The following is a 26,907-nucleotide window of genomic DNA, read 5'->3' on the forward strand; positions in this document are numbered from 1 at the left end:
TGTTACGCCAGTAACATCGCACTGGTATAGTAGCTACTAAAAAAATCACGAGTCAAGAGGTTAAACCTTTCACGAAACTCTTTAACCTATGTGTTACTACTCAAGTAACCGATAAGCATGTATGTTTTCATTGAAACTGATGCGTTTCTATTATTCATGATGACTGAGAAACAACTTTTTTTACAAAATAAAAAAAGAAGAAGATTTGCCTTTAAAAGCCTTAATGATTCCAGTGTTTCGACAAAGAATACTTCGAACGGCGGCTGTTTGTTAATTTGCAGTGTGATTTCGAGCCACGGCCACGAAGGCGATAGGATAATAATAAAGCTGCAAGGAGTATTGCGCGTGTTATTCGCGCAGTGGAAACAGCCTTGCGGCTCCCACTTTCCATTGCGTCACCGCAGGATGAGACCTTCGCAAGCCTCGTTACATTTCGGCCTCCGTTCTTTTTCTTTCTCGTAAACAATCTTCTCGTCCAATTCGACGATTAGTCTCTCGTAAAGATATTTCGATAAAAGGGACAACATATTGCAAAACTTAAAAAGAATTGTCTTACGTATATCTAGTGTATTCTCGTTTATCTTTCATAGTGGATTTGTATAGCATGGATTTTATAGTAGTTGCACAGTACATTTAAAAATAAGGAGTACGTAATTGTTCGTTGTATTTTTCTGCCGTATGACATATGAACAGCGAAATGGCTTCAATATTCGGCGAAATCATATTTAACGCTTACTAGATTCTTTATATAAATAATTCGTGCTGTACACTAATCTGTTATGAAATACATACAACGACGTATAACCTAACCCCAAAAGAAATTAAAGTCTAAAGAATAAAACGGGAGAAAACGCTGTAGTTTTACAAAACTGAACTACATTATTATTGTTTATTTTATGTAAGGCCGTGTCAAACATCTTTTGTTGTAATTAGCGACCGTGACTAACAAGATACATAACAAGAATATACAAAAAACGAAGTATAAAATACCATAAGACATGTTACAAATCTAAGTAATGGTATTTGTATATTCTGAACACGTATGTATCATACACAGTACAATTACAGTAGAATACAGAATTAAATTATAATTCACAAGAGAATCGAATGTATAATATAATTGTATGTCTCAGAATGGACGAGTGTTTAGCACAGAAAGAATGTTTAATACATATTTTGTTTCCACTTGTATATGCATGTATCAATCTTTAATTTTCTTTTGTCTGCCACTATATCTGTTCACAGTACATATCTCGTAGCTCCTATACATATGCATACACAGACATAAAGGAGTAAAGGCGTTGTACGTTAGATAAGTGCTCAAATATCTTCGTGAACCAGTGTGAGTCGTGAATCGAATCGTAAGTTATTAGTAGTGGTCGATACGAGCACATTGGCTCGAAATCGACGAGTGTTTACGCGTTGGACGCGTTGAACGCGCAGGAGACGCGTATCGATCGCGCCGCGACGATAAGTCGATCGTGAACGGCCTCGTAATTTATTATTCGTAATTAATGGTAATCATGGCCGATCGCGTTTGATTACGAGCCGAGTCGAATTACTTGCAACACGTTCCCATACTGACGCCATATTTTATTCGCTGTTTGCCTCGGTTAATGTGCAAAACTATGATTCTAATCATTTCGACATAATAAAATTATCGTGTACAACCGTAAAACGATATAATACTAGAGAACGATCCTTCTAGCTGTTATTTCAATTATTATAATTTTCGTAATGGTTAATAACAATCTCGCAATAATTTAATCAACAACACTTGGTTTAAAATTCAGATTCTTTAACATTTCCAGGAAAGATATGCTCCACTGATATATACCAATTTCAAAAAAAGATGTTTATCAAACAAGGAACTTATGATGCAATAAAATTGTTCATAATAATTAACCTTCTAATTATTTTCAGTAGTGTACGATATAGGTGATTTCATATCCTGAAATTGTAATAATAACATTCATCGTCATATATTATACCTCTGACTGTAATTGGTATATACGTTATTTTATATCCTTTGATTTATATAATCATCAGGATTTTTCTGGTATTATTTGGAATTTTTCTATACTGGAATTTCGAAGATCTTCCTTCTAGAGAAAGAGAAACGTGGATAATCGAAGGTCGTTGGTACACGAGCCGCCAGCTCGCTTTTACGCGGTCCGATTTCAATGTCATCGACATTCTTAACATGGACTTGCCCATATTTCGTTTCGTATCCTCATAGGAGAAAGACTCGGACGCGCCGAATTCGGAACCTTGGGAAAGGTCAGCGCTCGAGGGACCTCGTTGGGAACACCGAACAAACATCCGAACGACAATTATCCGTATATCAGCTAAACAAATCTAACCTCTTGTCATTCGAATCGCATACACGATGAACACTTTTCGAAGGCTCTTTATGATTCAGCTATATCTCACCATTCTTGTACCATATTTTCTATTATATTTTTTCACTTTTTACTTCCTTAACCTAATACGTACCTTTGTGGAAAAGATACGTGATAATAGAAATATGTACATAATGGAAAAGATCATAGCAAATATATACGCTACTAGCGCCACACTCAGATGTGTAACAATTTAAGGTTAAGAAAGAAGAAAACAAATTTCATACGCTTATTGTTTCTAATGATATATAGAAGTACATTATATTACTAAATACGTTGCACTATGGTAGATACATTGCTTCGATCCACCATGCAAGCTCTCAATTATGATTCCAAATTCTTTTACGGAAAATATGAAAAATGAGATTGCCTGTAAAGTACATATTACACGGATATATTGCTTTTTTACGTTTATAACAGAGCAATGCATTATTATATTTATAATCAAATTATCAGAAATAACAAGTAAAGTTCGAAACTGTGAATATAGACATTGAGAGAGGCGAAACGAAATAAGGAGTACAAAATATCCCTCGAAAAATCCCCAGAAGATTCCTAAAGAACTACAAAGAAACAATAACGAATTAAAAAAAAAATATCGAAAGATCTATCAACGAGATTGAACGATCGAATAGTAACTGATATCTAAAACGTGGAAACATGAAATTTAAGAGAATAGAAGATGAAAGACGAGGGGAAAGGCGACGAAACGCGAAAAGTACCGTTGCGTGGGGAGCAGAATGGCGCGGTTTTGCAGCGGGATAAGGAATTCTACACCGGCGAATATTCAACGCGAATCACGCTCTCTGGGAGTATCGAGCTTGCACCTGGACCAGTTTTCTGCCGCAATGCTGCCGTGTCGAAGCTGTCTCTCCCTCTCTCCCTCTCGCTTCTCCTATACACGCCACTACTCTCCTCCGCTACGCTCTTCCCACCATACTTCCCAGCTTCCCTTGCTCTCACTTTCTCTCTCTCTCTCTCTCTCTCTCTCTCTCTCTCTCTCTCACTCTTTCACTTTCTGTGTCTCTCACCCTACGCGTTTGCATTTTTTTCATCAAAACGTTTCGGTCGTCGGACGAGTATAGTTCCGCCGGTGAAACGGATGCATTTTAAATCTTGCCGCACGATGAAAATTCAACGCCGTCAATGGTATAAACAGTTTCTATCATCGAAATTGAGAAAAGCTAATCTTTCTTTTGTCCGTCGTTAGGTTCTTTGACACCAGAGTTAAAAAACTTCTTAATAAATTGATAAGTTACGTGAGAGATTATGGAAACACATGGAATTAACTTTTAACCGTGTGGTGTTGGTATATGACAACATAACCTATACTATCTAATATGAACCTCTCTGATCAACTCCACCTTTATTAATTTAGTAAATAGAAACTACGTAGAAAAATACACAAATATGATTTTTTAATTTTGCCATCTTATGAATCATAGACCGACGATTTCAAACTATTTCGTTGCATTTGAAGAAACCACGTATTTAACGATTCGAATATTTTCGGCGCGATGTCGGAATAAAACGCGCTATATGTATACTTACATAGAAGATACAGTGTAGGAAAGGAGTGAACGAACTCCCGGTGGAGGTCCTTCAGACGGGCGAGCACTGCGATCGAAACGCGTATACACCTGTAAATGTAGCGTGTCCCTGACTCGGCAATTAGGCCAATGCCTTTGCGAATCGATGACCCGACGAAAAATTGTTCTTATTCGCCACTAACTCTACGCTACTGCTGACCGCGGAGACACGGAGATATATTTCGGTTTACTAGTTTCTTTTAAATCAATCGATAATCTTAACTGATATATATATATACATAGAACTTGATCATTCGTTAACGTACACTAAGTTAACCTAAATTTGATTTTGAAAAACTGATCGGTCTCCTAATGTACGAGTTTCGTAAAAATGAAAAAAGTAAGAAAAATTATAGATGGTAAAAAGAATCTAGTGATCAGGTAATTAGCAATTGAGAAATGTAAATACTCGCGATATTGTTGCAATCTAGGAAGAAAAGCCGAAACTCGACATGCGAGTTCGCGCAGGTTATATGGGGAAGAAGTTTCGCATAGTTAGAGAGATGTGCGCGGAGAAGGGACGAATTTCTCGATCCCTTCGCGGCAAAACCTTCGCCTGATGAGAAGCTTTAGCTGTAGGGGACCTTAGATATTCATGAAAATGGAGTTCCCTAGCGCACCGACGAGATACAACCGTGAAAATTCAGACGACAGGTTGCTGGCTCCTCCATTCTCACCAGAATTACCACCATTTCCTATTCACATTATTTAAAATCGGCAAGTTTAAATTATTCCATTCGATCATTTCGAATTGGATATCGAAAAATTAAATTAAAAAATTGATGATACAATCTTAAAAGGTCGTCCACGGAATTACCATCATTACCTAATCTATTCGCAATACTGTTTAACGTTAATAAATTCATAACTTTCTATTTCTATTATATTCGTTGAATATCAAAAGATAAGATAATTCGAAAAAGTTGAAAAAGGCGAGTAATTATGTTCAGGTTGGTAAGAATGAAGGAATAATTTACTTACACCTCTTTTAACGCAAACTGCCTGTTTAAACAGATATAGCGAGCGACAGATGTTACAAATTGACGCCCACTACTTCAACAGGTGAAAATCTGACGTAAACGCGAAATTTTCTAGTCGCTCTAGAATCGTTCTCTTACCAGTCGTTTCCCCTACCCTCTATCGGTGTATTTTACGCTCGTAGGCAATGAGCATCGTAGGTCGATGTTAGTTTGCGATAACGATAATCGTAATTCATACTCAACGCGCTCGTATATTAAACGATAATAAATACGAAATAAACGACGAGGATAATCACAATAGAAGTTGAATGGTATATTAAAAGTTTAAGCTGACGATTTGTCAACAACGATTTAAGCGTCTGTTGCAAAAATACGCGTCTGATAGAAACGGCCAGGTGAGGTTGGCATTGCCAAACACGATATTGCTCCCGCAAACATTTATGTGCTGTGAAACAGGTGCGAGTCGTGCTTCCCGTGGCACGATACGTGCCAGTCGATGTGCCGTGTCCGTACGCTACGGATAACGGACAAGTGCTTTGAAAATATTACTAGCGAAACATGCCCGTAAAGATCCCCACGATAAACCACCGGTTTCTTTCGAATTTACTGCTATATTTTACTTACTTCTTTCGTTAATCATCTAGTTATGTTAATTACAACCAAAATTGATGTAGAGAATTTTATATTCTATACGTAATGTAAGTATATTGAAAAAGATTTCAAATATTCAAATGTTTGAAAATTTATTTCCAGCTTCAATGATGCGAAAGAAAGAAGAACGAAATTTCATCAGTTTCAGATTCTTGAAACAAGACGATTAAAATTTTTGAAAATATTGCTATCAAAATATGACCATAAAGAATCCTCCAATAATATTTCAAATTATCTAACTACATTAATTGCATGTGGAATTAAATAGAGAATTTCACACATTCTATACATTTAAGAATTTTTCAGATATTAAAATGTTTGAAAATTCATTCGAATTAGTACCGGATGATTAACGATGTAAAATAAAAAGACCAAAATTTCACTAATTTGAAATTCTTGGAGTGATACGATTAAAAATGTTGAAAATAGCAAACAGAAATACGAGCTGTATATTAAATAAAGTTCCTACTGTGTTTTTCCGAGCCGACGTAACTGCGAATCTCAATTTTCCGGAACAAATTTAAAAGTCAATTAACCAGACTATCCCACACGACGCGTTCAAAGCGCGCAAGGAATATTTGTAACTGTAACTACATAGTTTCCTGGTGCAAGATGCGAACGCGATTAATTTCTTGTCGATAAACGTAACGAGTCAATAATATCAATTGATGCCGATCGATTTTCCCCTTATTAAACCAATCATTCTTCTTTTCGATTTTCTTCACCAAAGTGTTTCTTCCGTACCAACTATGTATACACGTTATTAATCTTAATGCTGCACGAAATATAATTTTCGAATAAATTACATTAGATCACGTCGTACATGCTCACGCTCCCACCTTTCACTTTTCTTTCCTTTCAACTTTCTGACTTTCTTCGACTGTATTAATTACACTATGTCTACGCCTCTTAAGTTATATACGCATGCACATGCAGAAAACAATGTTACAAGCAGAACGAAATATATTAGGTTAGTATTACTTGTCGTTAAAATTTAAACTGGACAGTGGCGTCGATCTGCTTATCTGGTGTATTTTTGTATATAATACAAAATTCATGTTACTTCTCTTGCGGTGGGTATTAAGAAATCACAATAAAAGCCGTGAATACGGCGCCAGACGTTCGTGCGGCCAGTAAAAGGGACAAGAAAGTGGAGAGGCCGGTCCGGAAAGCAGCTGTTCAATAAAAGGATGTTCAAACCCTATACGGCCAAATGTCACATGGTTCGCATCTCACTACATATACGTACTAACAAATTCAGTCACCATTTTTACAATCTTCGTTGTAAAAGAATTTTATCACTTCGAAAAACATTGGTTATTCGTCACGAGGACGTAGTCCAAAGATAATAAAAATTACGTAGGAATATGTCGCATTTGTCGAACGGTTGATAAGTATAAGATATTTATTATTGAAGATCGCACTGATAAAATTTGCACACGTTATTAATGATCGAACGTCACCGTGACATTATTTTACGAATTACGAGTAAACGTTATGTAAAGAGACAACGACAATGAAAGTCGCATACCTAATGAAACTAGCCACAAATCAAACGGTCCTCCGTAATCTCGACTCGGATGGTAAAGCGGTGACGCGTTTCAAACGATCGTAAAAACGCGTGAAACCGCGCGCAAGAAAACAAATGTCGGTAACGCGCGGTTCATGGGGTGTTACGGGTCAGGCTTTATCCTTCGTAAAACACTCGGTCGATGTCGATGCGTCCTCGAACAATATGTTCCTTCGCAGTTTATTTTGCTCGAAGCTCGATTCGATAAGATACGCCACCCTTTAAGAGACACCGTAGCCTTGATATATAGAACGGATATAGATCGTTTTCTTTCTCATCGAAACGTTATCGATATCGTCCTTTCGAAGCTTAATTATTTCTCCATTACCTTCTATACGATTGTCGACGAATACGAACAGTCAACGGTGCTTTGTGTACCGTGTGTTACGTGACACATCGATGCGAACGCGTACACGTATGCCGATGAACGTCTTAGAAATCAAACCTGACCTAGAAACAGCTGTTGGCGACAAGAGCGAATTAAGAAAAAGCGAACGCCATCGAGAAATCGATCTCTCCAGCAAAAATCTAATACCTCATTGGACCGATGTTATTCGACATTTTTCAGGTTCGATTAACCCCTAACAATATTCGGTCGGGCGACGCATTCAAGGATTATCGTTCGTGACACTGTCCAATGTACTCGAGCAACGAGCATGGAAGCAACATGCCCCAAAGGGTCAACCAGGCATCCACCTCGATACAGGTTTTCACCAGGTGCACACTGATCTAGCATCGACGCCACTGTTCATGTACCTACATATATAGGTGTACATCTGTACATATGTATGTATATATGCGTGTATGTATGTGTGTGTAAGCGCGCGTGTCGAAAATGCAAAGGACAGAGGTTGGAGAAGAAAAATTGCGAAGGTCGTGTGCTCACCCTCGAGCAGGTGCCAGTCCTCGTCGAGCGAAGCCAGAGCCTGTGCCTGATTCGCCTGTTGTTCGAAGTCGAGCATCTTGGCTCTTCGTTCCAGTCTGGCCTGCCTTTTTATGGCCCTTCGGCTTCTGTAGTCTCTCCGTTAGCACCGACTAAAGATCTTGTATCACTCCACCTCCCACAATAACGGACCACGTTACCAATACGTAAGTCGAATCGTACCGATCGGCCACGGAAGCGAGAATAATGATATCGTTCGTATTTAAAGAGAACGTGGAGACCGCGCGGAATTCTCTGTCGAACGGCAATTGAAAACTGGTATGTATATCAAAGTCAGACTTTCCCCTCGAAGAAACGTCCGCTCGGATTATCTCGAACGTCCTTTCGTCACGAGACTAAGAGCGAAGAAGACGGTTAGAGAAAGAGGAGACCGGGAGTGGGAGGGAAAAAGTTAGAAAGAGAGTGAATGAGCGAAGAGCGAGAGAAAAATAGAGAGCTGTGGTGGAAAGGACGAGATAGCGCTTCTGGAACGCGAGCGTCTCGAGAGCCACGAAACTCTTTTTCCGTTTAAAACTCTACTCTCTGTTTACATCGATATTTCTGATTGGCCTGGTGTCGGTGATTCCCCCGTCTTCGACTGGGGAAGAACGGCGCGCAAGCGTCCCTCAATTCTTTCGAAAGATCTAATGTAAAATTCTTTCGAACAACAAGCTGGGAGAAATTTCCTTTTAAGAAGAGAAAAAATTCCAAAGAACGCGGCTATTGTATTTATTTGAGGGAATCCTCTGTGTAGGACGGAAAGAAAAGAGAAGGAAGGACGACTACGGTGCGTCGTAAAGGAACAGTGAGAGAGAGAAGCTCACCGAGGAGACGAGCACACCCGCTCACGTGCATACGTGGCGGTACTCGAACCGCGACTGATTTCCCCTATCACTCCGTCCTCAGCTGCCACCCACTAACCGCCCCCCACCACCCATCGGTTGAACCCCATCCCCCACTCTCTCACTCTCTCTCGCCCCGCGCTCACGAACCAAGCTTGCTCGTTCCAAGCAACGGTAGAACGTCTGTCGTTCCCACTTCACCCCACGCCGTCCCTTACCAACTTTTCGCACCCCTTTCACTCTATCGCTGCTTTCTCCGTCTCTATCTCCCTTTGCCGCACTTTGCACGCTCACTCATTCCCTTCTCTTCTCCCTTCGAATATATAGGGTGCGGTAAAAATCGTAATATAACTTCTGGAACGAAGTGATTGTAGTAGAAAAGATGAGTCGGAAAACCGTAATCGAGTTTCTCCGCGCAACTGTTCGATTTTCAGAGAAATTACTAAAAAAATGGGTCGAGTGTAGACGCACCTTGTTAAAGTTAAGATAAAGGAGTTACTTAAACTACTTTTGGAGTTACATACTTAACCCATAACGTCATCGATTTATTGGGTTTGAAAGCATATATAAAATGTTAGATAGGGTATTGTAAATATTAATTGACAAAGAAATTTTACCAGAAACTGTAATGACACGTTTGCATCGAACAAGCAATGGCTAGCGCGACGCATCGAGCACTCTGCTCGAGTCCACAAACTGTATAGTGTATAGGTCTCATCGTTGAGCGTGTACGCGTTTCTTCGTCTCTCATTTCTCTCTCGTACTTTGTAGTCTGAGACCGTTAATGCAGAGGAGAAGTCCGCGAGGCACTCGTGAATTCTCTTCTACTCTCTATTTCAGTTCCTCCCTTGGCCCCTAACTTCTTTGCCGTTCTATTTCAATGGCCGTCTCACTCTCTGTCTATATCCTCTCCCACTCTATCGACAAGCCCGATTCTCCATCTCGCTTCGACGTTACGATTCTTGAGCTCTGTCTTTCACGAAGGTTCCATCGCCGCTCTCCAGGTTATAGCTAGTCCGGGTTACCGGTAACCGGCCGGTAAACGTAAAGTTATGCGTCTCCAGGTTTTAACCCGCTACTTTTTAGCGATGGTTCCCGGGAAACGAGACAGATGCGGCCGATTTTGTCTTCTACCCATATTATGGACGCGGCAGGTAGTTGACAAAGTCGAGTTATTGATTTTATCGTCAATTAAATAATCTACAAAGCGAATATTTCGAATTTTGATACGCGAAAATGCGTTCAATATCCCACAAAAAATCATGATGGAAAGTATGGTTATAAAAAATAGAGGTAAGAAACGTAGACAGCGGTATCTCAGGTAAACATGTTTCGGCTGAATTACGGTGTTTCGTGGCGAATCATCGCGAACAGCTTGCAGAGACTTATGAATCGAGTAGGCGGTATGAAATCTCGTCACAAGTGCCTCGTGAACTGCTTTACGCAATCTCACCGCGGTAGGATATAAAAGCAATTTCAGTATAGATACAATGGGCAACTTATCTAATATTAAATTATTTCAGACAAATTATCATTCATAACTTATATTGTGATCATGATCCTTCATAAACATTTTCATAAAATACTGTTACTCCAGCTCTTCATATATAATTACAATATTACAATAGAAAATTTATTAGACCTATTCCTTAATATATATCTTTATTCGTACCTACTCCAAATCAGACATTGTGTTTTCTCATATGCTTCTTGACTTTTATTAACCACACTATTTAAGGGTTAAGGTCGCGCGCGACCCATGGCTCCCGGAACGCGTGTCGCGTGTTCTCTAGCATACGGCCCTGATGGCTCGCGCGCCTCGTCATTTGTCCTCGCCCCCTTTACCGCACTTTCCTCTTTCGCAGGATACCATCCGCCGCTCGCCAAGCCACTCGATTTACTAACCCCACTCCTTTCGCGCCAACCGCCTCTCTCTCTTACGCTGCCTAACGCGTCGCGTGGCACTCTCTCCCTTCCACTCTCACTTCCTCCCTTCCACTCTTCCTCGTGCCCCATCTCCGTCTCTTTCTATCCACCAACCAGTTCGTTCGTCCTTCTCTCGCGCGTTATTCGATTACGTTTCTTTCTCTTTCGGACGAAGTCGAGTCGTTGCTCTGTCTCTCCGATTCACATTGTTTTCTCCGATTCCATCTGCCAGCCGTTTTTACTTTTTTCTAATGACTTTATCATCGATTTTTGATCGTTCTACACGAGCATGAAATTGATTTTGTTGTAATCGCAGTAACGTTTGATTCACAATAAAGGGTAGCAATTTAAACGTTTGTATAGCTTTAATAACCGTTGATACCGCGAATCGATAAAAAGCAGAAAAGGCATATGGTAAAATGTTAATCGTTTAACATCGAGGAACGACATAAACATGTTTATATTCGAGCACGTCTTAAATCGCATATAACGTCGACTGTGTCCGGTTGTTGTTTTAAGTAATGTTCTCCAGTCGTGTATAAAAAGCGCTCGTCACAGTTCGCAAACGTCTTTATCATTCTTATCACGAATTCGATATACGGGCCACAATATACGTGCGCATGATAATCTTTTCTCATTTCTGGCTGACGTGCATCGTGTTCGTTGCGTATGCGGCAGAACGACCGGCGGACCGGTCTCTGTCTTTTTCTGTTTCGTTCCCGTGTTCGACCTCGAGAGGAATCGGCGTAAGGTTTCTCCCTCCTCGTCGCACGTGCCGCGATACGTTCGCGTTCCTCGTTCACGAATCGTTTTCTCCTCGTTGTTCTGGCTAGCACGTTCCTTTTCGCTCTGGCGTTTTGTTCTCCGTCGCAGATGCTCGCCTCTCGCCAGTGCCGACAACCTCCCCCACCCGAGCCGCTCCGCGAGAATGATCGAGACAAGCTGACGAACACCGAAGTCTTGTGTGCTTACCAAAACCATTTTCCTATTACTGATGCCGATTACTCATTTCTATTTCATTTTACTAACGTCTTGTAAACATTCTCATGATATTTTTTATTTTTTCTTCATGTTATAAGGAAAAGTACTTCCTCAAGCTGTTCCTTTAACGATTTGGGGGCTTGTGAGTTAGAAAATCGGTAAAATAATCATTCTGTACAGCGGTTGATTGCATTACCACTACACGCAACAAAATACTCTACAAGCTCCGGTTGCAAATAGTGCAGAGGGGATTCGTAATTTTTGCGCGAAGGTTATATTTTCGCTTATCAAATAAAGCTGCACGTAGAGTTTTGGTATACTACCGTGTATCGTGGGTAGTTTCGAGTTTCTCGTGAACAGGAAACCGTATCATTTAGCGTCACCGTCCCACCAGTGAAAATGCATTAACTGGCAGTAGCTGCCAACATTGCGGCAAAGTGAAACCCCTCGTCACGGTGTAGTCACGTTAAAGCGAGCCGCGTTAAAATAGTGCAACAATCGCCTGGCTCCGAATAAGGTATGGTATAATCCCACCACTGTTTCTCTTCGTTTTGTCCCTTATTTCTTACTTCTTCTCCCTAACCTACGTAAACAATTCTTTCCGCTTATTAGGTGAAACGTTGCTTTCTCGACTCTCTCTATAGAACATTTACGTAAGTTACACAGAGAAAAGTAACCAAATGTAAGCATGCGTTACAAGATCCTATATACGCAATTGTTGCGTGTATCCGTAAAGTACTTCGCGTAACTCTACTTTACCCAAAGAGTTGTAAGCGTATGTAAATTCGCGTATTAAGCTCGGTCTTCTATCCGTGTTTCTACAGTTTATACGTATACTCTACTCTTAATACATATTCATCTGCGCCTTGAATTCCATTGCTACGTCACATTTAGCCCGGTTTCGTCGGGCATCGTTAGGAATGTCGCGCGAAGAAGAAACTGATTCTAAAAAAGGAAAGAAAGAGGAATTATTCGAACTTCATTGGCTGTATGATTGTAGCAGAGACACGTGGAAGGTGGACAATAAGTAGGCCTGTCGCGTCTTACGCAATGGCAAAAAAAAGTGTCTATTACATCCGCTAGAAGGACGCACTTCTGTTAGGTTAGGTAGACACGTGTGAGAATTCTACGAGACATGTATAGTATGTATAATAAATTCCGATATTTTGAAACAATTTGTAACCACATTGCGAACAAATTAAAATATACTGTCAATGTTCATGTCGATTGTGAAAAATCGTTTCCTCCTCCCCCTTTTTTTTTTATTGAATTATTTCATTTTTGTCGAATTAAAAAAAATTAGTCGTTATTTGTTCGGACGCGTTTGGATTCCAATGAATTTCAGTCTGACGGCTGACGATGAAAACGTTTTCATACGATTTCATGCGATCCGCTCGCAATCGAAAGATTTTTTAACATTTTTACCTGTTGCTATTTTCGTGCTTTCATCCCCGACCTATCGCAAGGATCTCATCCGTGAAGCTGTATACACAGGACGCTCTCCCGCCAGGCTAACTCGAACTTTAAAATCCTCGTGGGCGTTCTCACGTCGGTATACTAGCTTCGAGCACAGTTTCCATGGTGATCGGTCACGGTGACCATGATTTCAATCTGACGTCATTGCTTCGTAAAGGACAACCACGTGCTGCGGACGTGTTATCGGTTAACGAGTTTTCCCTGTAACGATTTTTCACTGTTACGTCACGAGGAAAATACAGTTGCGTGGGTTATGTATGCAACGTTACTTCAATGGAAAAAAGGAGATACGTATGAAGATACGAAAGATATTTATCTTATGACAGGTTTAAACAACAACTTGTATGACAACATGTAACGAACAGAAAATAGAAAAACACTAATTATGACTGGTAAACAATACTTAATAATAATATGTACATTGGCCAAGATCAACAAAAACAAAGGTCGTTAAGTGCTGGTGATAACTTTAATAGAAAAATACATATATGCAAATATTATAATTTTACTGTGATATATTTTTAGACATAGCTGTTCAAACGAAATTTTAAAGGTTATGAATGGAAAAGAAAATATATATAACATATTTTTTCAATAAATAATAATTACATAGAACGAGTACGCAATTGTCAACTTAAAAAAATATGTACAGTGCCCTATTTAAATATATTAAATTGCACGAAATATTAGTAGTTTGGACTTTCTAAAATCATGGATGAAATCACTCGTATATTTTTCTAATTCGTTCGTTCTACGTGGCTCATGCACTCTGTTACAGATTATTTTTGAAAAAATCGATATCTCGCGCATCAATGAGTCCTTCTGAAAGAAAGATAGTGATAACTATTCCGACTAACGAATTGCGCTGTTGTATTGTTACGTCGAAACTGATGACGATACGGATTGACCATCTCGAAAATAAACAATTCTAAGAAATCCTCTCGGGACAGATGTTTCGTCACAAAATTGTTGACAACAGACTAAAAATTTATTCACGATTAAAATTTAATTCAACCTTTATTTTAAATTCGACAATCCAGGGACCTTGAGGTTGCTATGAGGAATCTTTTTTCATTGTTCTGGGTTCGAATAAATCAGCCATACGTGATTCATTGAGATGACGTTTAATATTTACCGAGGGAAGAATATTTAATGATCTGAAAAGTATCGTAGACAGGATTCCTTGCGTTACGAGCGTAGACCTCGGAAGTAGGCCATGAACGTAGATCGAATTTGAAGTGGCTACGGTAAAACGGGGTTACACGAGGCTATCTTTTACGAATCCACCGAAACATCACTTTATTTCTCAAAAAATTGTCATATCTCTTAAAAATGTTCATAAGATTTTATTTTTGTCGTTAGTAAATATTACGAGGATAAAATTAATCTCGATACACGATATCGATGTGATAAAGTACATTGGATTGATATTGTAAAGTGGCAATATCATTTTGTCAATGAACATGAAATAATTTTGGTATAATATTTAGACGAAAGTGGCTCGATATAATCTAGTACAACATAAGATCATGTAATATAAGCGTAATGTAATAGTTACATAAATACACGCATACGAATTTTTTATTAGAATTTAATTTATGTAATATTAGAAATGTAATAAAAAATCTAAGGAGTGATGGAGACATCTAACGTAGCTGGTATTAATAAAGAAAACATGGTTACTTGCTGTGCTGATTATGTAGAGATCTAATTTATCCCATGTTTGGGGATCACCTGATGAGATATCTGTCGAGATATCTGTCACCACACTACAAATGCCTATAATGAGACGAATTATGTATGTATGCATGTACATAGAATTCCTACGTTTGCTTTAACAAATCGCAGAGGGCGTAAGAAGCATGCTGATCTTTCTTGCAGGTCGGTATTTCAGAACCTAACATATAAAGTTCCATTTAATGTTACGTCTATCTCGTCTCTAGTAATGTTACTATATTATAAATAATTTTATGAAATTTATAATTATACACTTGGAAACAGATACTATAAAAATTCATGTCGATTAAAATTAGTCTACGTGTTTCTTGTGTCTGCCTGCAGAGAGCGGCACTAGTCGCTTTAAGTAAAAAAAGAAAACTAGTATGGCGTAATCCATTCTTGATTAATGTGTTGACCGGGTAAACTATTGTGCTGTTTTTCTACTAAAAAATTCGAGTTTTGATTATCTGATTTTCAGCAATAGTATTTAAACATGATTCCATTTAGGTTGTATAATTCTATCAGAAGTTTTTCAACGACCGCTGATAAGATTGCTAACCTCGTTAAGGTGCGTCTGTATCTGTCAACTATTTTGCTATTAGATGAATGGAATTTACCCTAATTTGTATTATTTATTATGCATCTTTCATCATACGTTGTCGACTATGTCAATATTTAATATATGTCAAACTTGTAAACCAAAGCTGCATAATTGGAAGTATACATAGTGTTGACGTTGGTTAAATTACTAGATAATTATAAGTGAGTGTCAACTACATTTTACAGAAAAACAAAGTTGTGGTGTTCATGAAAGGTATCCCAGACAGTCCCAAGTGTGGCTTTAGCAATGCTGTTATACAAATATTGAAGATGCATGATGTCAAGTACGATGCTCACGATGTTCTTGAAGATGAATTGCTTAGACAAGGTTAATATACTTTGGAAAATTAATAGCGCATTTCACAGAAATAAACTGAATCTGACAAGTATGACTAAATCCCAAACCATTACAGAAATTCTTTGAGACAATAAAAACAACCAAAAGAAAATTATACAAAGAATAATAGAGCATTAGTGCAAGAACAATTAAAATAAATAAATATATGTAACAAAAAAATAATATATAATTTTCATAATTATGTTTAGGTATCAAGGAATTCTCAAACTGGCCAACCATACCTCAAGTCTTCATAAATGGAGAATTTGTAGGAGGATGTGACATTCTTTTAGAAATGCACAGAAATGGCGAACTGGTGATTGAATTAAAAAAAGTAGGTATTACAAGCGCACTTTTAAAGAACCAAGAATCTCAAGAAAAGGAAGGCAAGGATTAAGGATGCTTGACTATTTAGTGTGTTTGTAATTTGTAAATAAAACGATTGTTTGATGATGATTGTTGAATTCTGTTACAATAAAATTGTTTTTATTTACATGACATGATGTAGAAGACTGACAGTTTTTTTAATATCATCATCAGAAATCTGGTGTTAGGAATCTCGAGAAGTCACGATAATTTGCAGCGTATTACAAAATATAATGCCGGTTCTCGCGTGTTTCCTTTGAACCGAAAGAAATGGTAGTACACAGGGAAGAAAAAATGGATCAAGGTCAGTCGCATGTCGCGATACGAGTGCTTATGTTCTGCGTGTGCGTGCACGCGTGACAACATATTCTTCCGCATTGCGTTTGCCACGATTTAAATACCTCATGTGAAATCTTTATATTCTTAGACTTATATATATTCATAGGAGATCGTGTCATGATTTTACTAGGTGGAAAAGTTTTCTTCTTTCTTTTCCTCTCACATCACCTTTCCATATTATAACGTCAGTGTATTCAAAATCATCCATGTGGAAATCGAAGTTTTAATAGTAACAGAAGTTACTAGTACAAATCAAATGAAACTTTACAAATAAATTTACAAGTTAAAAATCATTTGATTATCTGTTCCAAGATATTCGATGTAAAATTATAAAATTACAAAAGAGAAATCTACAACCTATAACTAGACAATTCAATAATATTAATTTGTAAAAATCGGAAAAGAGTTCAGTTAACACCTAAGACCATCCATCATTAAAAGGAAATCCATAAGTAGAGTGGGGATATTTATGTAAATTCATATCATGCATATAATTAAAATGATAGAATCTAATTAAAAAATTGTTTCACCTAGTAAATATTATAAAGAGTGCCATATTTTGCATATAATATCTATTATATAATATCTATTATGTTACATTTTTAACTTTTCCATAAATGTGTAACAATCGTGTCTATATTTTCAAATGCCCTACAAATGCATAACAAAAGAAATCAATGTTTTCGACAGATCTATGCTAAACGATGAATCAATCGTGAACTCTTTCCCCGATTTTGAGTAGTACTGCGTAAGCGGAGCGTATGTAAAAGTCCATTTGGCCAGTGGCCAATTGATTCTTTGAGTGTATCTTCCTCTCTGAAGTGCTTGAAGATGGCGCATAATTAATTTCGTTGGAGTGTTCCTTTTGATTTCGCTCGGATACACTCGATTCTGCGAATTCATGATCGAACCACGAATGAAATACTCAAAAGTGGGGGAATAATACTCTTTTTTCGACTATCTCATAATCCGAGCGACGTTGTTTCATAAAAGTTTTACGAGCTGCAGAATGTGGGATTAAGCAAAATCTTTATTGTTAAACACTTTTACGACGCAGAGGAATTGCGGCGGAAGCTTTCTTCGAATTGTGTCGAAGGTTTAGTACAGAGGTTTGATGGTAGATGTATTAAATTAATTCACTTGATTATCTGATAATAGTAAATTATTAATATGCAATGGTAACTCATTTTATATTAATATAAATTAATAAGGTAATCCATATTTATCTGGTATTATAATTTGTTTATAACTGAATGGTACCAACTCATTAAAATTATTCAATTAACGTATTCGCTGCTGACAAAATACGGCTAGTTCTTTTCTGCCAGAAAGATCTGGTAATTTATTTTTATCTTTTTAAATATTTTTCTTTTCGGTGTATAGATTCAAAAACATAATTAGATTCTAATAATAAGTAACATATGCGTAGCAATATTTCAACTCATAACAATAATGAAAGACCTCTCATGATTCGCGCAGAAAATTGATGACTGTACTGAAAGGATAACGGATGCAAAAATGGATCGTCTATAGTCACGCTGCTAAAATATCGGATATCAATGGTCGGTTGCCATTTTTGTCGTAACGAAGCGAAATGGATTAGTATGTCGCGGTTTGCAAAAAAGTGGCTCGGGTTTGAAGCGTGGATTAAAGCGATCATTTCGACGGTTAAATACACACCAGCTGTGAAATTGCAACGAACGCACACACACACGCACACACGGTTTGTCCTGCATCTCGACTGTGAAGGAGAGACAAGAAGAGAAGAAGAAAAACGAATAAACAGGAGGAAGATAGAAAGTGAAAAAGAAGAGGAGCTACAGAACGATCCTATAATATAGGATGGCACATCATTAACGAGCACGAATCTCCGCTTCTTGATGACAACGAAGGAAGCATTGATATTCGCGGCACGATCGTACGCCGTATTATTTCGCTTTTCCCAGCGCAACGAGAGCTCAGCGAGCGAATCTCCGAGCGACTCGTCATTTGCTATGCCATTAATTAATTTGAGACCGAGAAGAGCTAGCCAGACGCGGTTCGCAATTAGTGTCAGCGAATCAAAGCGTGCACCTGTGTGTCGCAGCTACTCGTGTAAATATTCCGTCGACAAACGCGAGATCCGTAGCCGACAAGCAGCTTTTTCCTTTTCGGTGTCACCAAAAGATTTTTCTTCTCGTCCTTTCGCAAGATATCTGCTTTATGAAGAATGGAAATTGTCTGGTCACGTTAGGGATTTAGTTCGTTGAATTTCTACATTGTCTTTTTGTTGACATACACGAGCATACGAAAGACAGTACTATAGATGTACTTTATGAATATACATATTATTCAGTTGAGGATAAAAATAAATGGATTGGTAGTAGATATCAATGAAGTTTAATCGAACCATTTAGTATTAGTGTTATATACTTAAATTCTGTTTATTGCATGTTCTTAATGTACACAAAATTGTTTAGTAAGTAATAGAAATTAAGATTTATAATTTTGTGTAAACAAGCCATATTTAGTGAAATTTCAGTGATATATCTATTTCCACTATCTTATTAGTTCACTTACTTTTTCCCCCACCGCATTTGTCATACGAAACATTTAAAAATTTCATTAGCACTGTGATAAAGTATGAGCATCATGTCATGTTATGATTATATCGATAAAATTTGAAACAAATATGGAAATATCATAGAAGCTACAAAATAAGTATCTAATACAAATATACAGTAGTTCGTGAAAGTTCATGGGGCTTATTGTTTCTATTTCTGGCTTCTGGTGTTTTTATAGGACTTTTTTATTGCTAGATTTTTTTTCTTTTTTTTTATCGACATAGCGTTCATCTCGTCGGTATTATCTTTATAGTATATTTTAAATACTTCAGTCCGTAGTGTTTTGTTTAAAAACATTTTATTTCCTTCTCATCATAGTATTTGCCATTTCTACAACTGATTTCTGGTGTTCTTGTAGGGATTTTTTTACCTCAGGATTCTTGTTTCTTTAAGTGGTTTTACAATCCTTTCATTCCAATTCTTTTTAAAATAATTTTTTACTACTTTTCTGTTGCCGTAACTCTTTTGCATCATCCTTGCGTTCTCTCGTTTATTACTGGATATTTCTTTAGTCCTTGTATTCGTATTTGTTTCCTTATTTGGTATTTATTATCTTCAAAAATATGACACCTTTCTTGTTATTAAAATTTCTTATAAAATTTCTTTTTCCTTTAAAAAATTTGTCACCTTTCTTGGATTTTGTGGAGGCATGCTATGTCAAATGTTATGAAGGCTATTGTAAAGATAATCTGATAAGTGTATGATCCGTAGGAGCTAATGAAAATGGGGTGGCCGGCAAAGTGGCGCCCTCCCTTCGACAACTTCGATCGAACCAACACTCTCTTCTCCCTCTTTCCCTCTCTATTCTTCCTCCTTCGTCATCCTTCTATCGTTATGTTTTCCTTCTTCTCCCAAGAACGTACCAATTACGTTTATTATTCTATTTAATGTCCCACATCGAATCATTTTTTAAATCAATCGATCCCTCGATCGCTAATAGCACTTAAATTTTTAATTCTAAAAAAGAAAATAAAAAAAGGAAAGAATTTCCAAGATTCTACAGAGGATTTGTTCTTCGTGTTTTTGCTCGTGAATATACGACAGAAGTACAGTTCTACTCACACAGATTCTACTGGAAACTCAAGCGACATTGCCAGCCAGGATTGAATCTTCCAAACATCACTTCCAAGTCTCCATTCGTCGGATTAGGTATCTTTGAAACTTTCAAGCCATCTACACAGACGTCCAAAAATATGTGGACATTCACTTATTTTTGACGGAATATAAATTAGTTACGAAACTTAAGAATAGAAGGCCTTAAAACGATTTTCTCCATTATCGGAGTTATCGCAGAATATCGCACGATAAAATCTGTTTTTCAAAGTTAGTATACAATAAAAAGATTGACATCTATAAGCGTCAAGCAGTTGCATCCTGTAGAAGTTTTTTTGGTTAACGAGTTCATTATACTCTGCTCATAATGATGATTGTCAAGCTATAAATAGAAAAACATATCCCAAATTGCACGAGGGACTATTGTAATTGATTGCAACGATAATATTTAAAATCTTTCAGTACTTTGACAAGTCGTGTACTTAATTTTAATATACTATTGATAAGATTTTAAACAATTTAAATTTTACATGATGCACAATACCTGACTCCACAAGAAAATACTGAATATCGCTTTTAATCATCAGTCTCCAATTAATTTATATATTTTTAATAATAATCAGACTGTTAATAAAAATGCACCAGTGTCCACATATTATACTTGTGAGCGACACTTACGTTCTCTTTCTGTATCTTCTGTATCGATTATCCGTTTCTCGATCGGTAGGGAAGTCTTGGTGATTCCGCAAACGAATGTGACAAACTTCATTAACATGACACGCTCGACAGGAGTAGCTCTTAGAGTCGGTCAAGTTCGTGGCAGTAGGTTGTTGAAGTAATTAAAGAGTCGTTGGTTAAAGCGGTAAACAACTCGGCCGGAAATTCGCGGATAACAAGATGCCTCTGGCGCTGGCTCGTTTCGCGTATGCGAGCGGACTCCAGCGTTTTATCGTGTGTATAATAGAGAAGTTGAAAAGGTGATTAAAGGACAGGCCTGGTCAATTCTTTCCGATAGACCCAACGCAATCATAAAAATAAGAGTACGTATATTGGCCGAAAGTGTCGCGTACGTAGCCGATAATAACTACTAGGATATCCTATGATATTTAAGGAAATATGAATGGTTTTCGTTGCTTTCATTTACTAATTATTTTATCACGAGTCTGTTACTTTATTCGCACCATATGTATCGCATAATGTAAAATACTCGTTAAAATAAAATTTATTGCAGTTTTTCAGTAAATGCAGGAGATAACTGACCCAATAATAGTTGTGACCTGCAGTGTACGAGTACCCTAAATGGTCCGGGAACGGCTCTTGGTCGTGGTCCATATTTTTCACGGATCTTACATTCACAAACTAGATCATATAGCAACGCGTGATTGATAGAGAACAGTACTACTCTTGTCCAGTGCACATGTACCGCTAATCATCTTCCCAGCTCTTCATACACACACGTACATACGGCCCCTCATGGTGAAATAGCAGGTCGTAAAGATTTGTAGCCGTAAGAAAGAATCGTACATCAGAATTCATACTTTTATGAACGCGAGTAAAGGAATGGAAGCTAAATATAGATTTGTTCCATCTATTAGTTATTACAGCGAGTGAATTATTTTAGATACTGTAGATATCGAGTCATCCTATAAGTAATGTTTTTTGAGCTGAATTTAAAACAACGAAAGTTACTATCGGAATGTACAAGATCGAGATAAAAAGCTCAGTATTTTTTTTCTATTTTACAATTTCATCACTGTAACCGTGTACTCTTGGCGTTTTAAAGTCTTATAATTCATTACCACAACTCTAGTAATAAGCACACGAAAAGTATTCTTCCAACTTTTTCTATCCTTCTTTTTCTTTTTCGCTTTAATTACGGTCTTATACGTGCGCCGCGTTTCCATTAATTCAATAAGCTCGATAAATCCGTTCGCATTCAGCTAGAAACGTCGAAAATTCCAGCTCAAGATCTTCTTCCACTCCGCGATGGAATAGCAGATGTTTCGACGCGTTTCAATTGCGGAAATTTAAAATTCAAACAAAAGTAATCGTGGTCTCGCGGTACGTATTCGTTTGTAGGGTTTCGTCCCGATTTTACTATTGTTTGTTTCACGGAAGTAAGTTTCCTCGCGACTCAGGGAAATGTGGGTCACTGGTGATCCACGTGGCACGGAACGTGATACGGGTTAACTAAAGAACTTTTTCTTTGTCACGTATTTTTACCTCCTAATCGCTTTGGTATGATAATTTCTTATATCACATATCAACATAGATATACGTGTATCGACCATAAGCAGAAAACAGTTCTAAAATTCGGTATATTGTCGATTAATCTCATGTCACTAAAATTATCCTTTTATTCGATTTTGAGATTGAACATTTTTCCTTGCTCAATTAATAATTTATAAAGATATTTATTGCCCGAGTACGTTCTTCAATAACGCAAAAGCAATTTTTTCTCTAAGAAAACGACCACAGTTGACCAAACGAGCCCTGTATACGTACATTCCCGCTCATAAGTATTATTACCGCGTTTCTTGTCATTTGGCACAATGTATTCTATAAAATACAGATTGAAATTTGCGGTAGGATTCTTGAAGCGTCCTATCCAATTTACCTTAAATTTTGCTCGATAGAATTCAGATTACAAAACTGCATGGATGAACAAATAATTACACAAATATGCTACTATATAATTCATTCAAATATTTATAACAAATTTCCGCTTTCCACGTATACTGCATCGCAACTTTGCATGAATATAAAATTCTGCTCGATCAATCGTCTCCTTGATACTTTAGATTAATTTCCATATTTCCAATGAAACTGATAGATATTCTAATACTTATAAACGGGGCTGTACGTATTCCTAAACCAATACAACGCGTACGTTTTACTGAACGCATACAGTGATGCATAAATTTAAAGTCAACTGAAATTTCAAGCCAAAAATCGTCATTCACTGGATGGAAGCTTACTAACCACGTTATCGAGTTAAACACCTTCGAACCGGTTCCCTTTAAGCCAACGATTAATTACAACGATATGTATCCGAATGAAAAAAAGGCGAGGAAAAAAAAAAGAGCAAGCTCTTTTTCGCAGGAAAGAGAGGGAAACCCGAAGGAATCGCGAGACGAAATCACGCGCGAGCGCGAACGCCACGGGGATTAGAAGGATATACGATGGTGGGGGAAAGGTTGAGTGGTGGGGGGCCGCTATTGGTGGCGCGCTGTCGATGAGTGGGGGTGAGTTAAGGGTAGTCAGCGCCTCCACAGAGGGTGAGTCTCAGTCGCCAATCGGTCAGCCTGTCGCACGGCTGGGTCTCGGAATCCCTGTGTGCGAGTAACGCTGATCAGCGCGCGCGCGCGCGCCTCGCCACACACGTACGCGCGATCAGACAAGGACGACGGGGCAGCAGCGGTGCGTGGAGATCGGAATTTGTATTTTCTCAGAACGAGAACCGTGTGATAAAAAAAAAAAAAAAAAAAAAAAGAAACAGAACAAGAATATAATCGAAATCGGTGGAAGAGTTACGAAAAAGAAGAAACATAGGAGGAATCGTGGATGGAAGTTGTATATAGCCGATTAACAGCGATCATCCTCTGTCTAGTCGAACTATAGGCGAAACGTGTCCGGGACGCGTTTCCCGAACGCGTACCGCAACCGGTCAGCGCGTGTGCACCCGACTACGATCGATCCTTAGGGCGATACGATCCAGAAACGCGATGGACGGAACCACCCTGCTTAACCAACGAAGATAACGCCTTCCGAGAAGATCAAGCTGCTTGGAATACGTATTCACATCGGTACGATCGACACACCAGATTCGATTCGTCCATTTTTAGCCGTTTACACGATGTCCACAATGTCTGCTCTTGGAATGATCGTTGCGGTCGCGTGGTGCGCCACCAAACTCTCCCTTTCTCTTTTTCCCTCCCTTTAGGCCCTCTTCTCGCTACTCGTTTACTCCTTACAGCTCTCTTCCTTTCCTTTCTTCCTCGTTTTTCCAATATACGAATACCTTTCTTTTGGTATTGGCCGTTGGTTCCGCGCAATGATAGTCGTGGAAGGGCTCGAAGGTATCTCGTTGGAATTGTTCGATTGGTAGGTGGAAAAGCTAGAGTCGTATTTACGTCGGTTGTTTGGTAAGAGGAATTCCTGCGAGTGGACCGCTCCGGTACGTTCGACTGATTGATGAACGGAGGCGTGCGGATCGAGTTATACCGAGGGATGAAACAAGCGGTATGAAAGGTTGCGGAGCAAGGTCAGGAGAGACGCGGTGACGGTGGTAGAGTCGTGGCGGTTTCTATCACGATCGTAGGGTCCCTTCTGAATCGTGGATGCGACGGAGTTGCGTTGAGTAGAGGAGTAGAGAAGTGGAGCGCGTGGATCAATCGGTGGGCTAACCTCCAGAGACACTGTTGGAAAGCGTTCGTTGGATAGGTCAGGATGCAGCTACCTGTCAGAAATCAGAAATCGTGACTCCTCTGCATAGTGGTCTTTTATGCTCTATATGATATAATCTAGTATAATTAAATAGAGTTTGCCTCTCTTTCTTTCCATCGTTTGGCTCTTCCATTGATTCGAATTCTTCGCTCCTTTAATCATACTATTCGTTTGAGAACGATTTCATCAAGGATAGAAGAGAGAATATCCTCTGTGTTCTATCGGATGTAAGAAACTTTTGACGAATTAAAGACACGTCGGCGACGATTTGTCATTCTATCGCGAGATAGAATGATCCTTTTGAAGGTGATGCGGACAAAAGGGAACGACCGAACGTTTCCACGGGTCTGCCGCAATTCTGCATCAGCCTCTGTCAGGAGCGAAAATATTTGGGTCACCGAGGGTCAAGGAGGCTCGAAATTCCCGTCGATTTCACGAATTCCTCTTTCATTCCGGATCTTCGAATTCATCTCAAAAATCCCCAGAGAAGAAAGGCTTGCTGTTACACAATTTCAAGCATAGAATCTAGAAAATTAGGATTTTCCAATGATCAGGCTCGATCGAACTTCAGTCCCTCTATAAGTATCTTAATATCGAAATACCTTTAGCCGAGTTTCACTGTGGTTCGTCGTTTTCAGTTTCAAGCATGCGATCTATAAAATTCGAAATTCTCCAAAGATCAGCTTACACCAAATTTCAACTGCATGTTACCGTCAATTTGTTCACCTCAATAGCAAAATCCCATTAGCACGTTGACTGTCGCGATGGTCACCGGTTCTTACTTATACAACGTCTACAACATGATAAATTTCATGGACGAAAAGATCTCCGACAATGTGAATGACTTAGCAACACTCGGCAAAGTGTGCGCAAATACGATATAATATTTTACAAGAATCGAACGTTACGGTGTAGCATATTTCAAACTGTCGTGGCCCTCAGGACAAAACATATAAAATTCGCGTGCCAGTCAACGTGTTAAACACATTGCTCTCCACGAAGCCTCGTCGTTCGCGTACCAAAGACTGGATCGATCTACGAGCAGGACGTGCTACGGGACAATGCGTACTCGCCAGGGTGCACAGCCTGCGTACGGAATCAACGTGATCAACCTCACAACCTCTAATACGCGTCTACCCGCACGAATCATCGTTCTCTCGCTGGAAAATTCGTACATGCGTGTAAATTGGCTCAACGATTCGTTAATTAACGAACTACTCGTTCTTCGAAAATTATTCCTCGTATGACACGTTACGTATTCGAACGTTGAAAACCACTGGTAGTTTCTTGACGTCAGAGAAGCGTCGAGGTTTGCTTCACGATTCGTTCGAGGTTTCGTCGACAAAAGAGGACAATTTCGACAACGTTTACGATGATTATCGCCCGTGTCGCGGGCTTTCTTTCACCGCACCGGTGCAGCGACGCGGGTTCTGGATTTCTGCCAGGTTCACAGCTCGCCAGATTCGCGAACCCGATAACGATGTTCTCGTGCGTTTCCGATACGGGACCGTATCTCCTTTTACCTTCTAGTCCAGTATAGTTGTCTATACCATTCTTCGATGCATCGTCTGTCACAGCTTCTTCAACGAAGACGCTCCTTTCATCTGGAATTTATATTTTACATATACTTTCGCTCATAACTATCTCCGAATATTTAGCGCAGATTTCTGCATAAATATCTTACTTGAGTTTCTTTTATAGATTTATTGTGTTGTCTTACGACGTTGATGTTATTTATTATGTTGTTTATTAGATGATAGAACAGAGCTTTCAGACGATCTTGCCTGCCATCTGTTTGTTTTTCAATCTATTTAATATTTGTATTTATTTATTTGTGAAGTCCGGTGTTTCTATATCTTTGGGTGGGAATTAACCACTTGAGATTGATAAACAGGAGAGCAAAGCGGCGTACGTCTTCGTTTACCAATATTTGTAATAACTTTATCAATATGTTTCTTAATCAATATTTCCCACATCTTCCAAGAACAGCATTAAGACAGCATAGCTTTATCGATATTAGTCGTTGATAAATATCGCTTATATTGCCCAAGAACAGCATCAGGACTGTAGGGTAACATAATAAATTCATACAAGAAAGTAAATTC

The 26,907-nt window shown here is 38.5% G+C and overlaps 3 protein-coding genes and 2 long non-coding RNA genes across 11 annotated transcripts in view; 3 read left to right on the forward strand and 2 right to left on the reverse strand.

The window, feature by feature from the left end:
• LOC126917706 (uncharacterized) overlaps nt 1-9,005 on the reverse strand; it is a 90,951-nt gene extending 81,946 nt beyond the window's left edge. The window contains exon 1 of the mRNA XM_050724909.1: nt 8,079-9,005. Coding sequence (XP_050580866.1) covers nt 8,079-8,154 — 76 coding nt within the window. The 5' untranslated portion in view covers nt 8,155-9,005. The remainder of the gene's footprint in view (nt 1-8,078) is intronic.
• A 2,499-nt stretch (nt 9,006-11,504) lies between these two features.
• Nucleotides 11,505-13,088, forward strand: LOC126917726 (uncharacterized). Its single transcript, XR_007711044.1, has 2 exons — nt 11,505-12,380; nt 12,476-13,088. It is a non-coding gene; the product is annotated as an uncharacterized LOC126917726 (long non-coding RNA).
• Nucleotides 13,089-15,421: 2,333 nt separating this feature from the next.
• Nucleotides 15,422-16,493, forward strand: LOC126917716 (glutaredoxin-related protein 5, mitochondrial). Its single transcript, XM_050724939.1, has 3 exons — nt 15,422-15,626; nt 15,845-15,986; nt 16,205-16,493. Exons 1-3 carry the CDS (start codon nt 15,552-15,554, stop codon nt 16,390-16,392), a joined length of 405 nt encoding a protein of 134 aa, XP_050580896.1. The 5' UTR covers nt 15,422-15,551; the 3' UTR covers nt 16,393-16,493.
• Nucleotides 16,494-19,091: 2,598 nt separating this feature from the next.
• LOC126917721 (uncharacterized) lies at nt 19,092-21,312 on the reverse strand. The gene is made up of 3 exons (XR_007711039.1): nt 21,035-21,312; nt 20,366-20,476; nt 19,092-20,260 (listed from the first exon to the last, which is right to left on the reverse strand). It is a non-coding gene; the product is annotated as an uncharacterized LOC126917721 (long non-coding RNA).
• A 1,843-nt stretch (nt 21,313-23,155) lies between these two features.
• LOC126917692 (potassium voltage-gated channel protein eag) overlaps nt 23,156-26,907 on the forward strand; it is a 157,913-nt gene continuing 154,161 nt past the window's right edge. For 2 of the 7 annotated variants that reach the window (XM_050724869.1, XM_050724870.1), the window contains exon 1: nt 23,161-24,162. The gene's annotated coding sequence lies outside the window, so the exon portion shown is untranslated. Of the gene's footprint in view, nt 24,163-26,907 lie in introns of all 7 variants that reach the window. The other 5 variants (XM_050724864.1, XM_050724868.1, XM_050724867.1 and 2 more) reach the window with 5 other exon arrangements.

Source organism: Bombus affinis, chromosome 6 (genome assembly GCF_024516045.1).
Source record: "Bombus affinis isolate iyBomAffi1 chromosome 6, iyBomAffi1.2, whole genome shotgun sequence".
In the NCBI taxonomy this organism is placed as follows: domain Eukaryota; kingdom Metazoa; phylum Arthropoda; class Insecta; order Hymenoptera; family Apidae; genus Bombus; species Bombus affinis.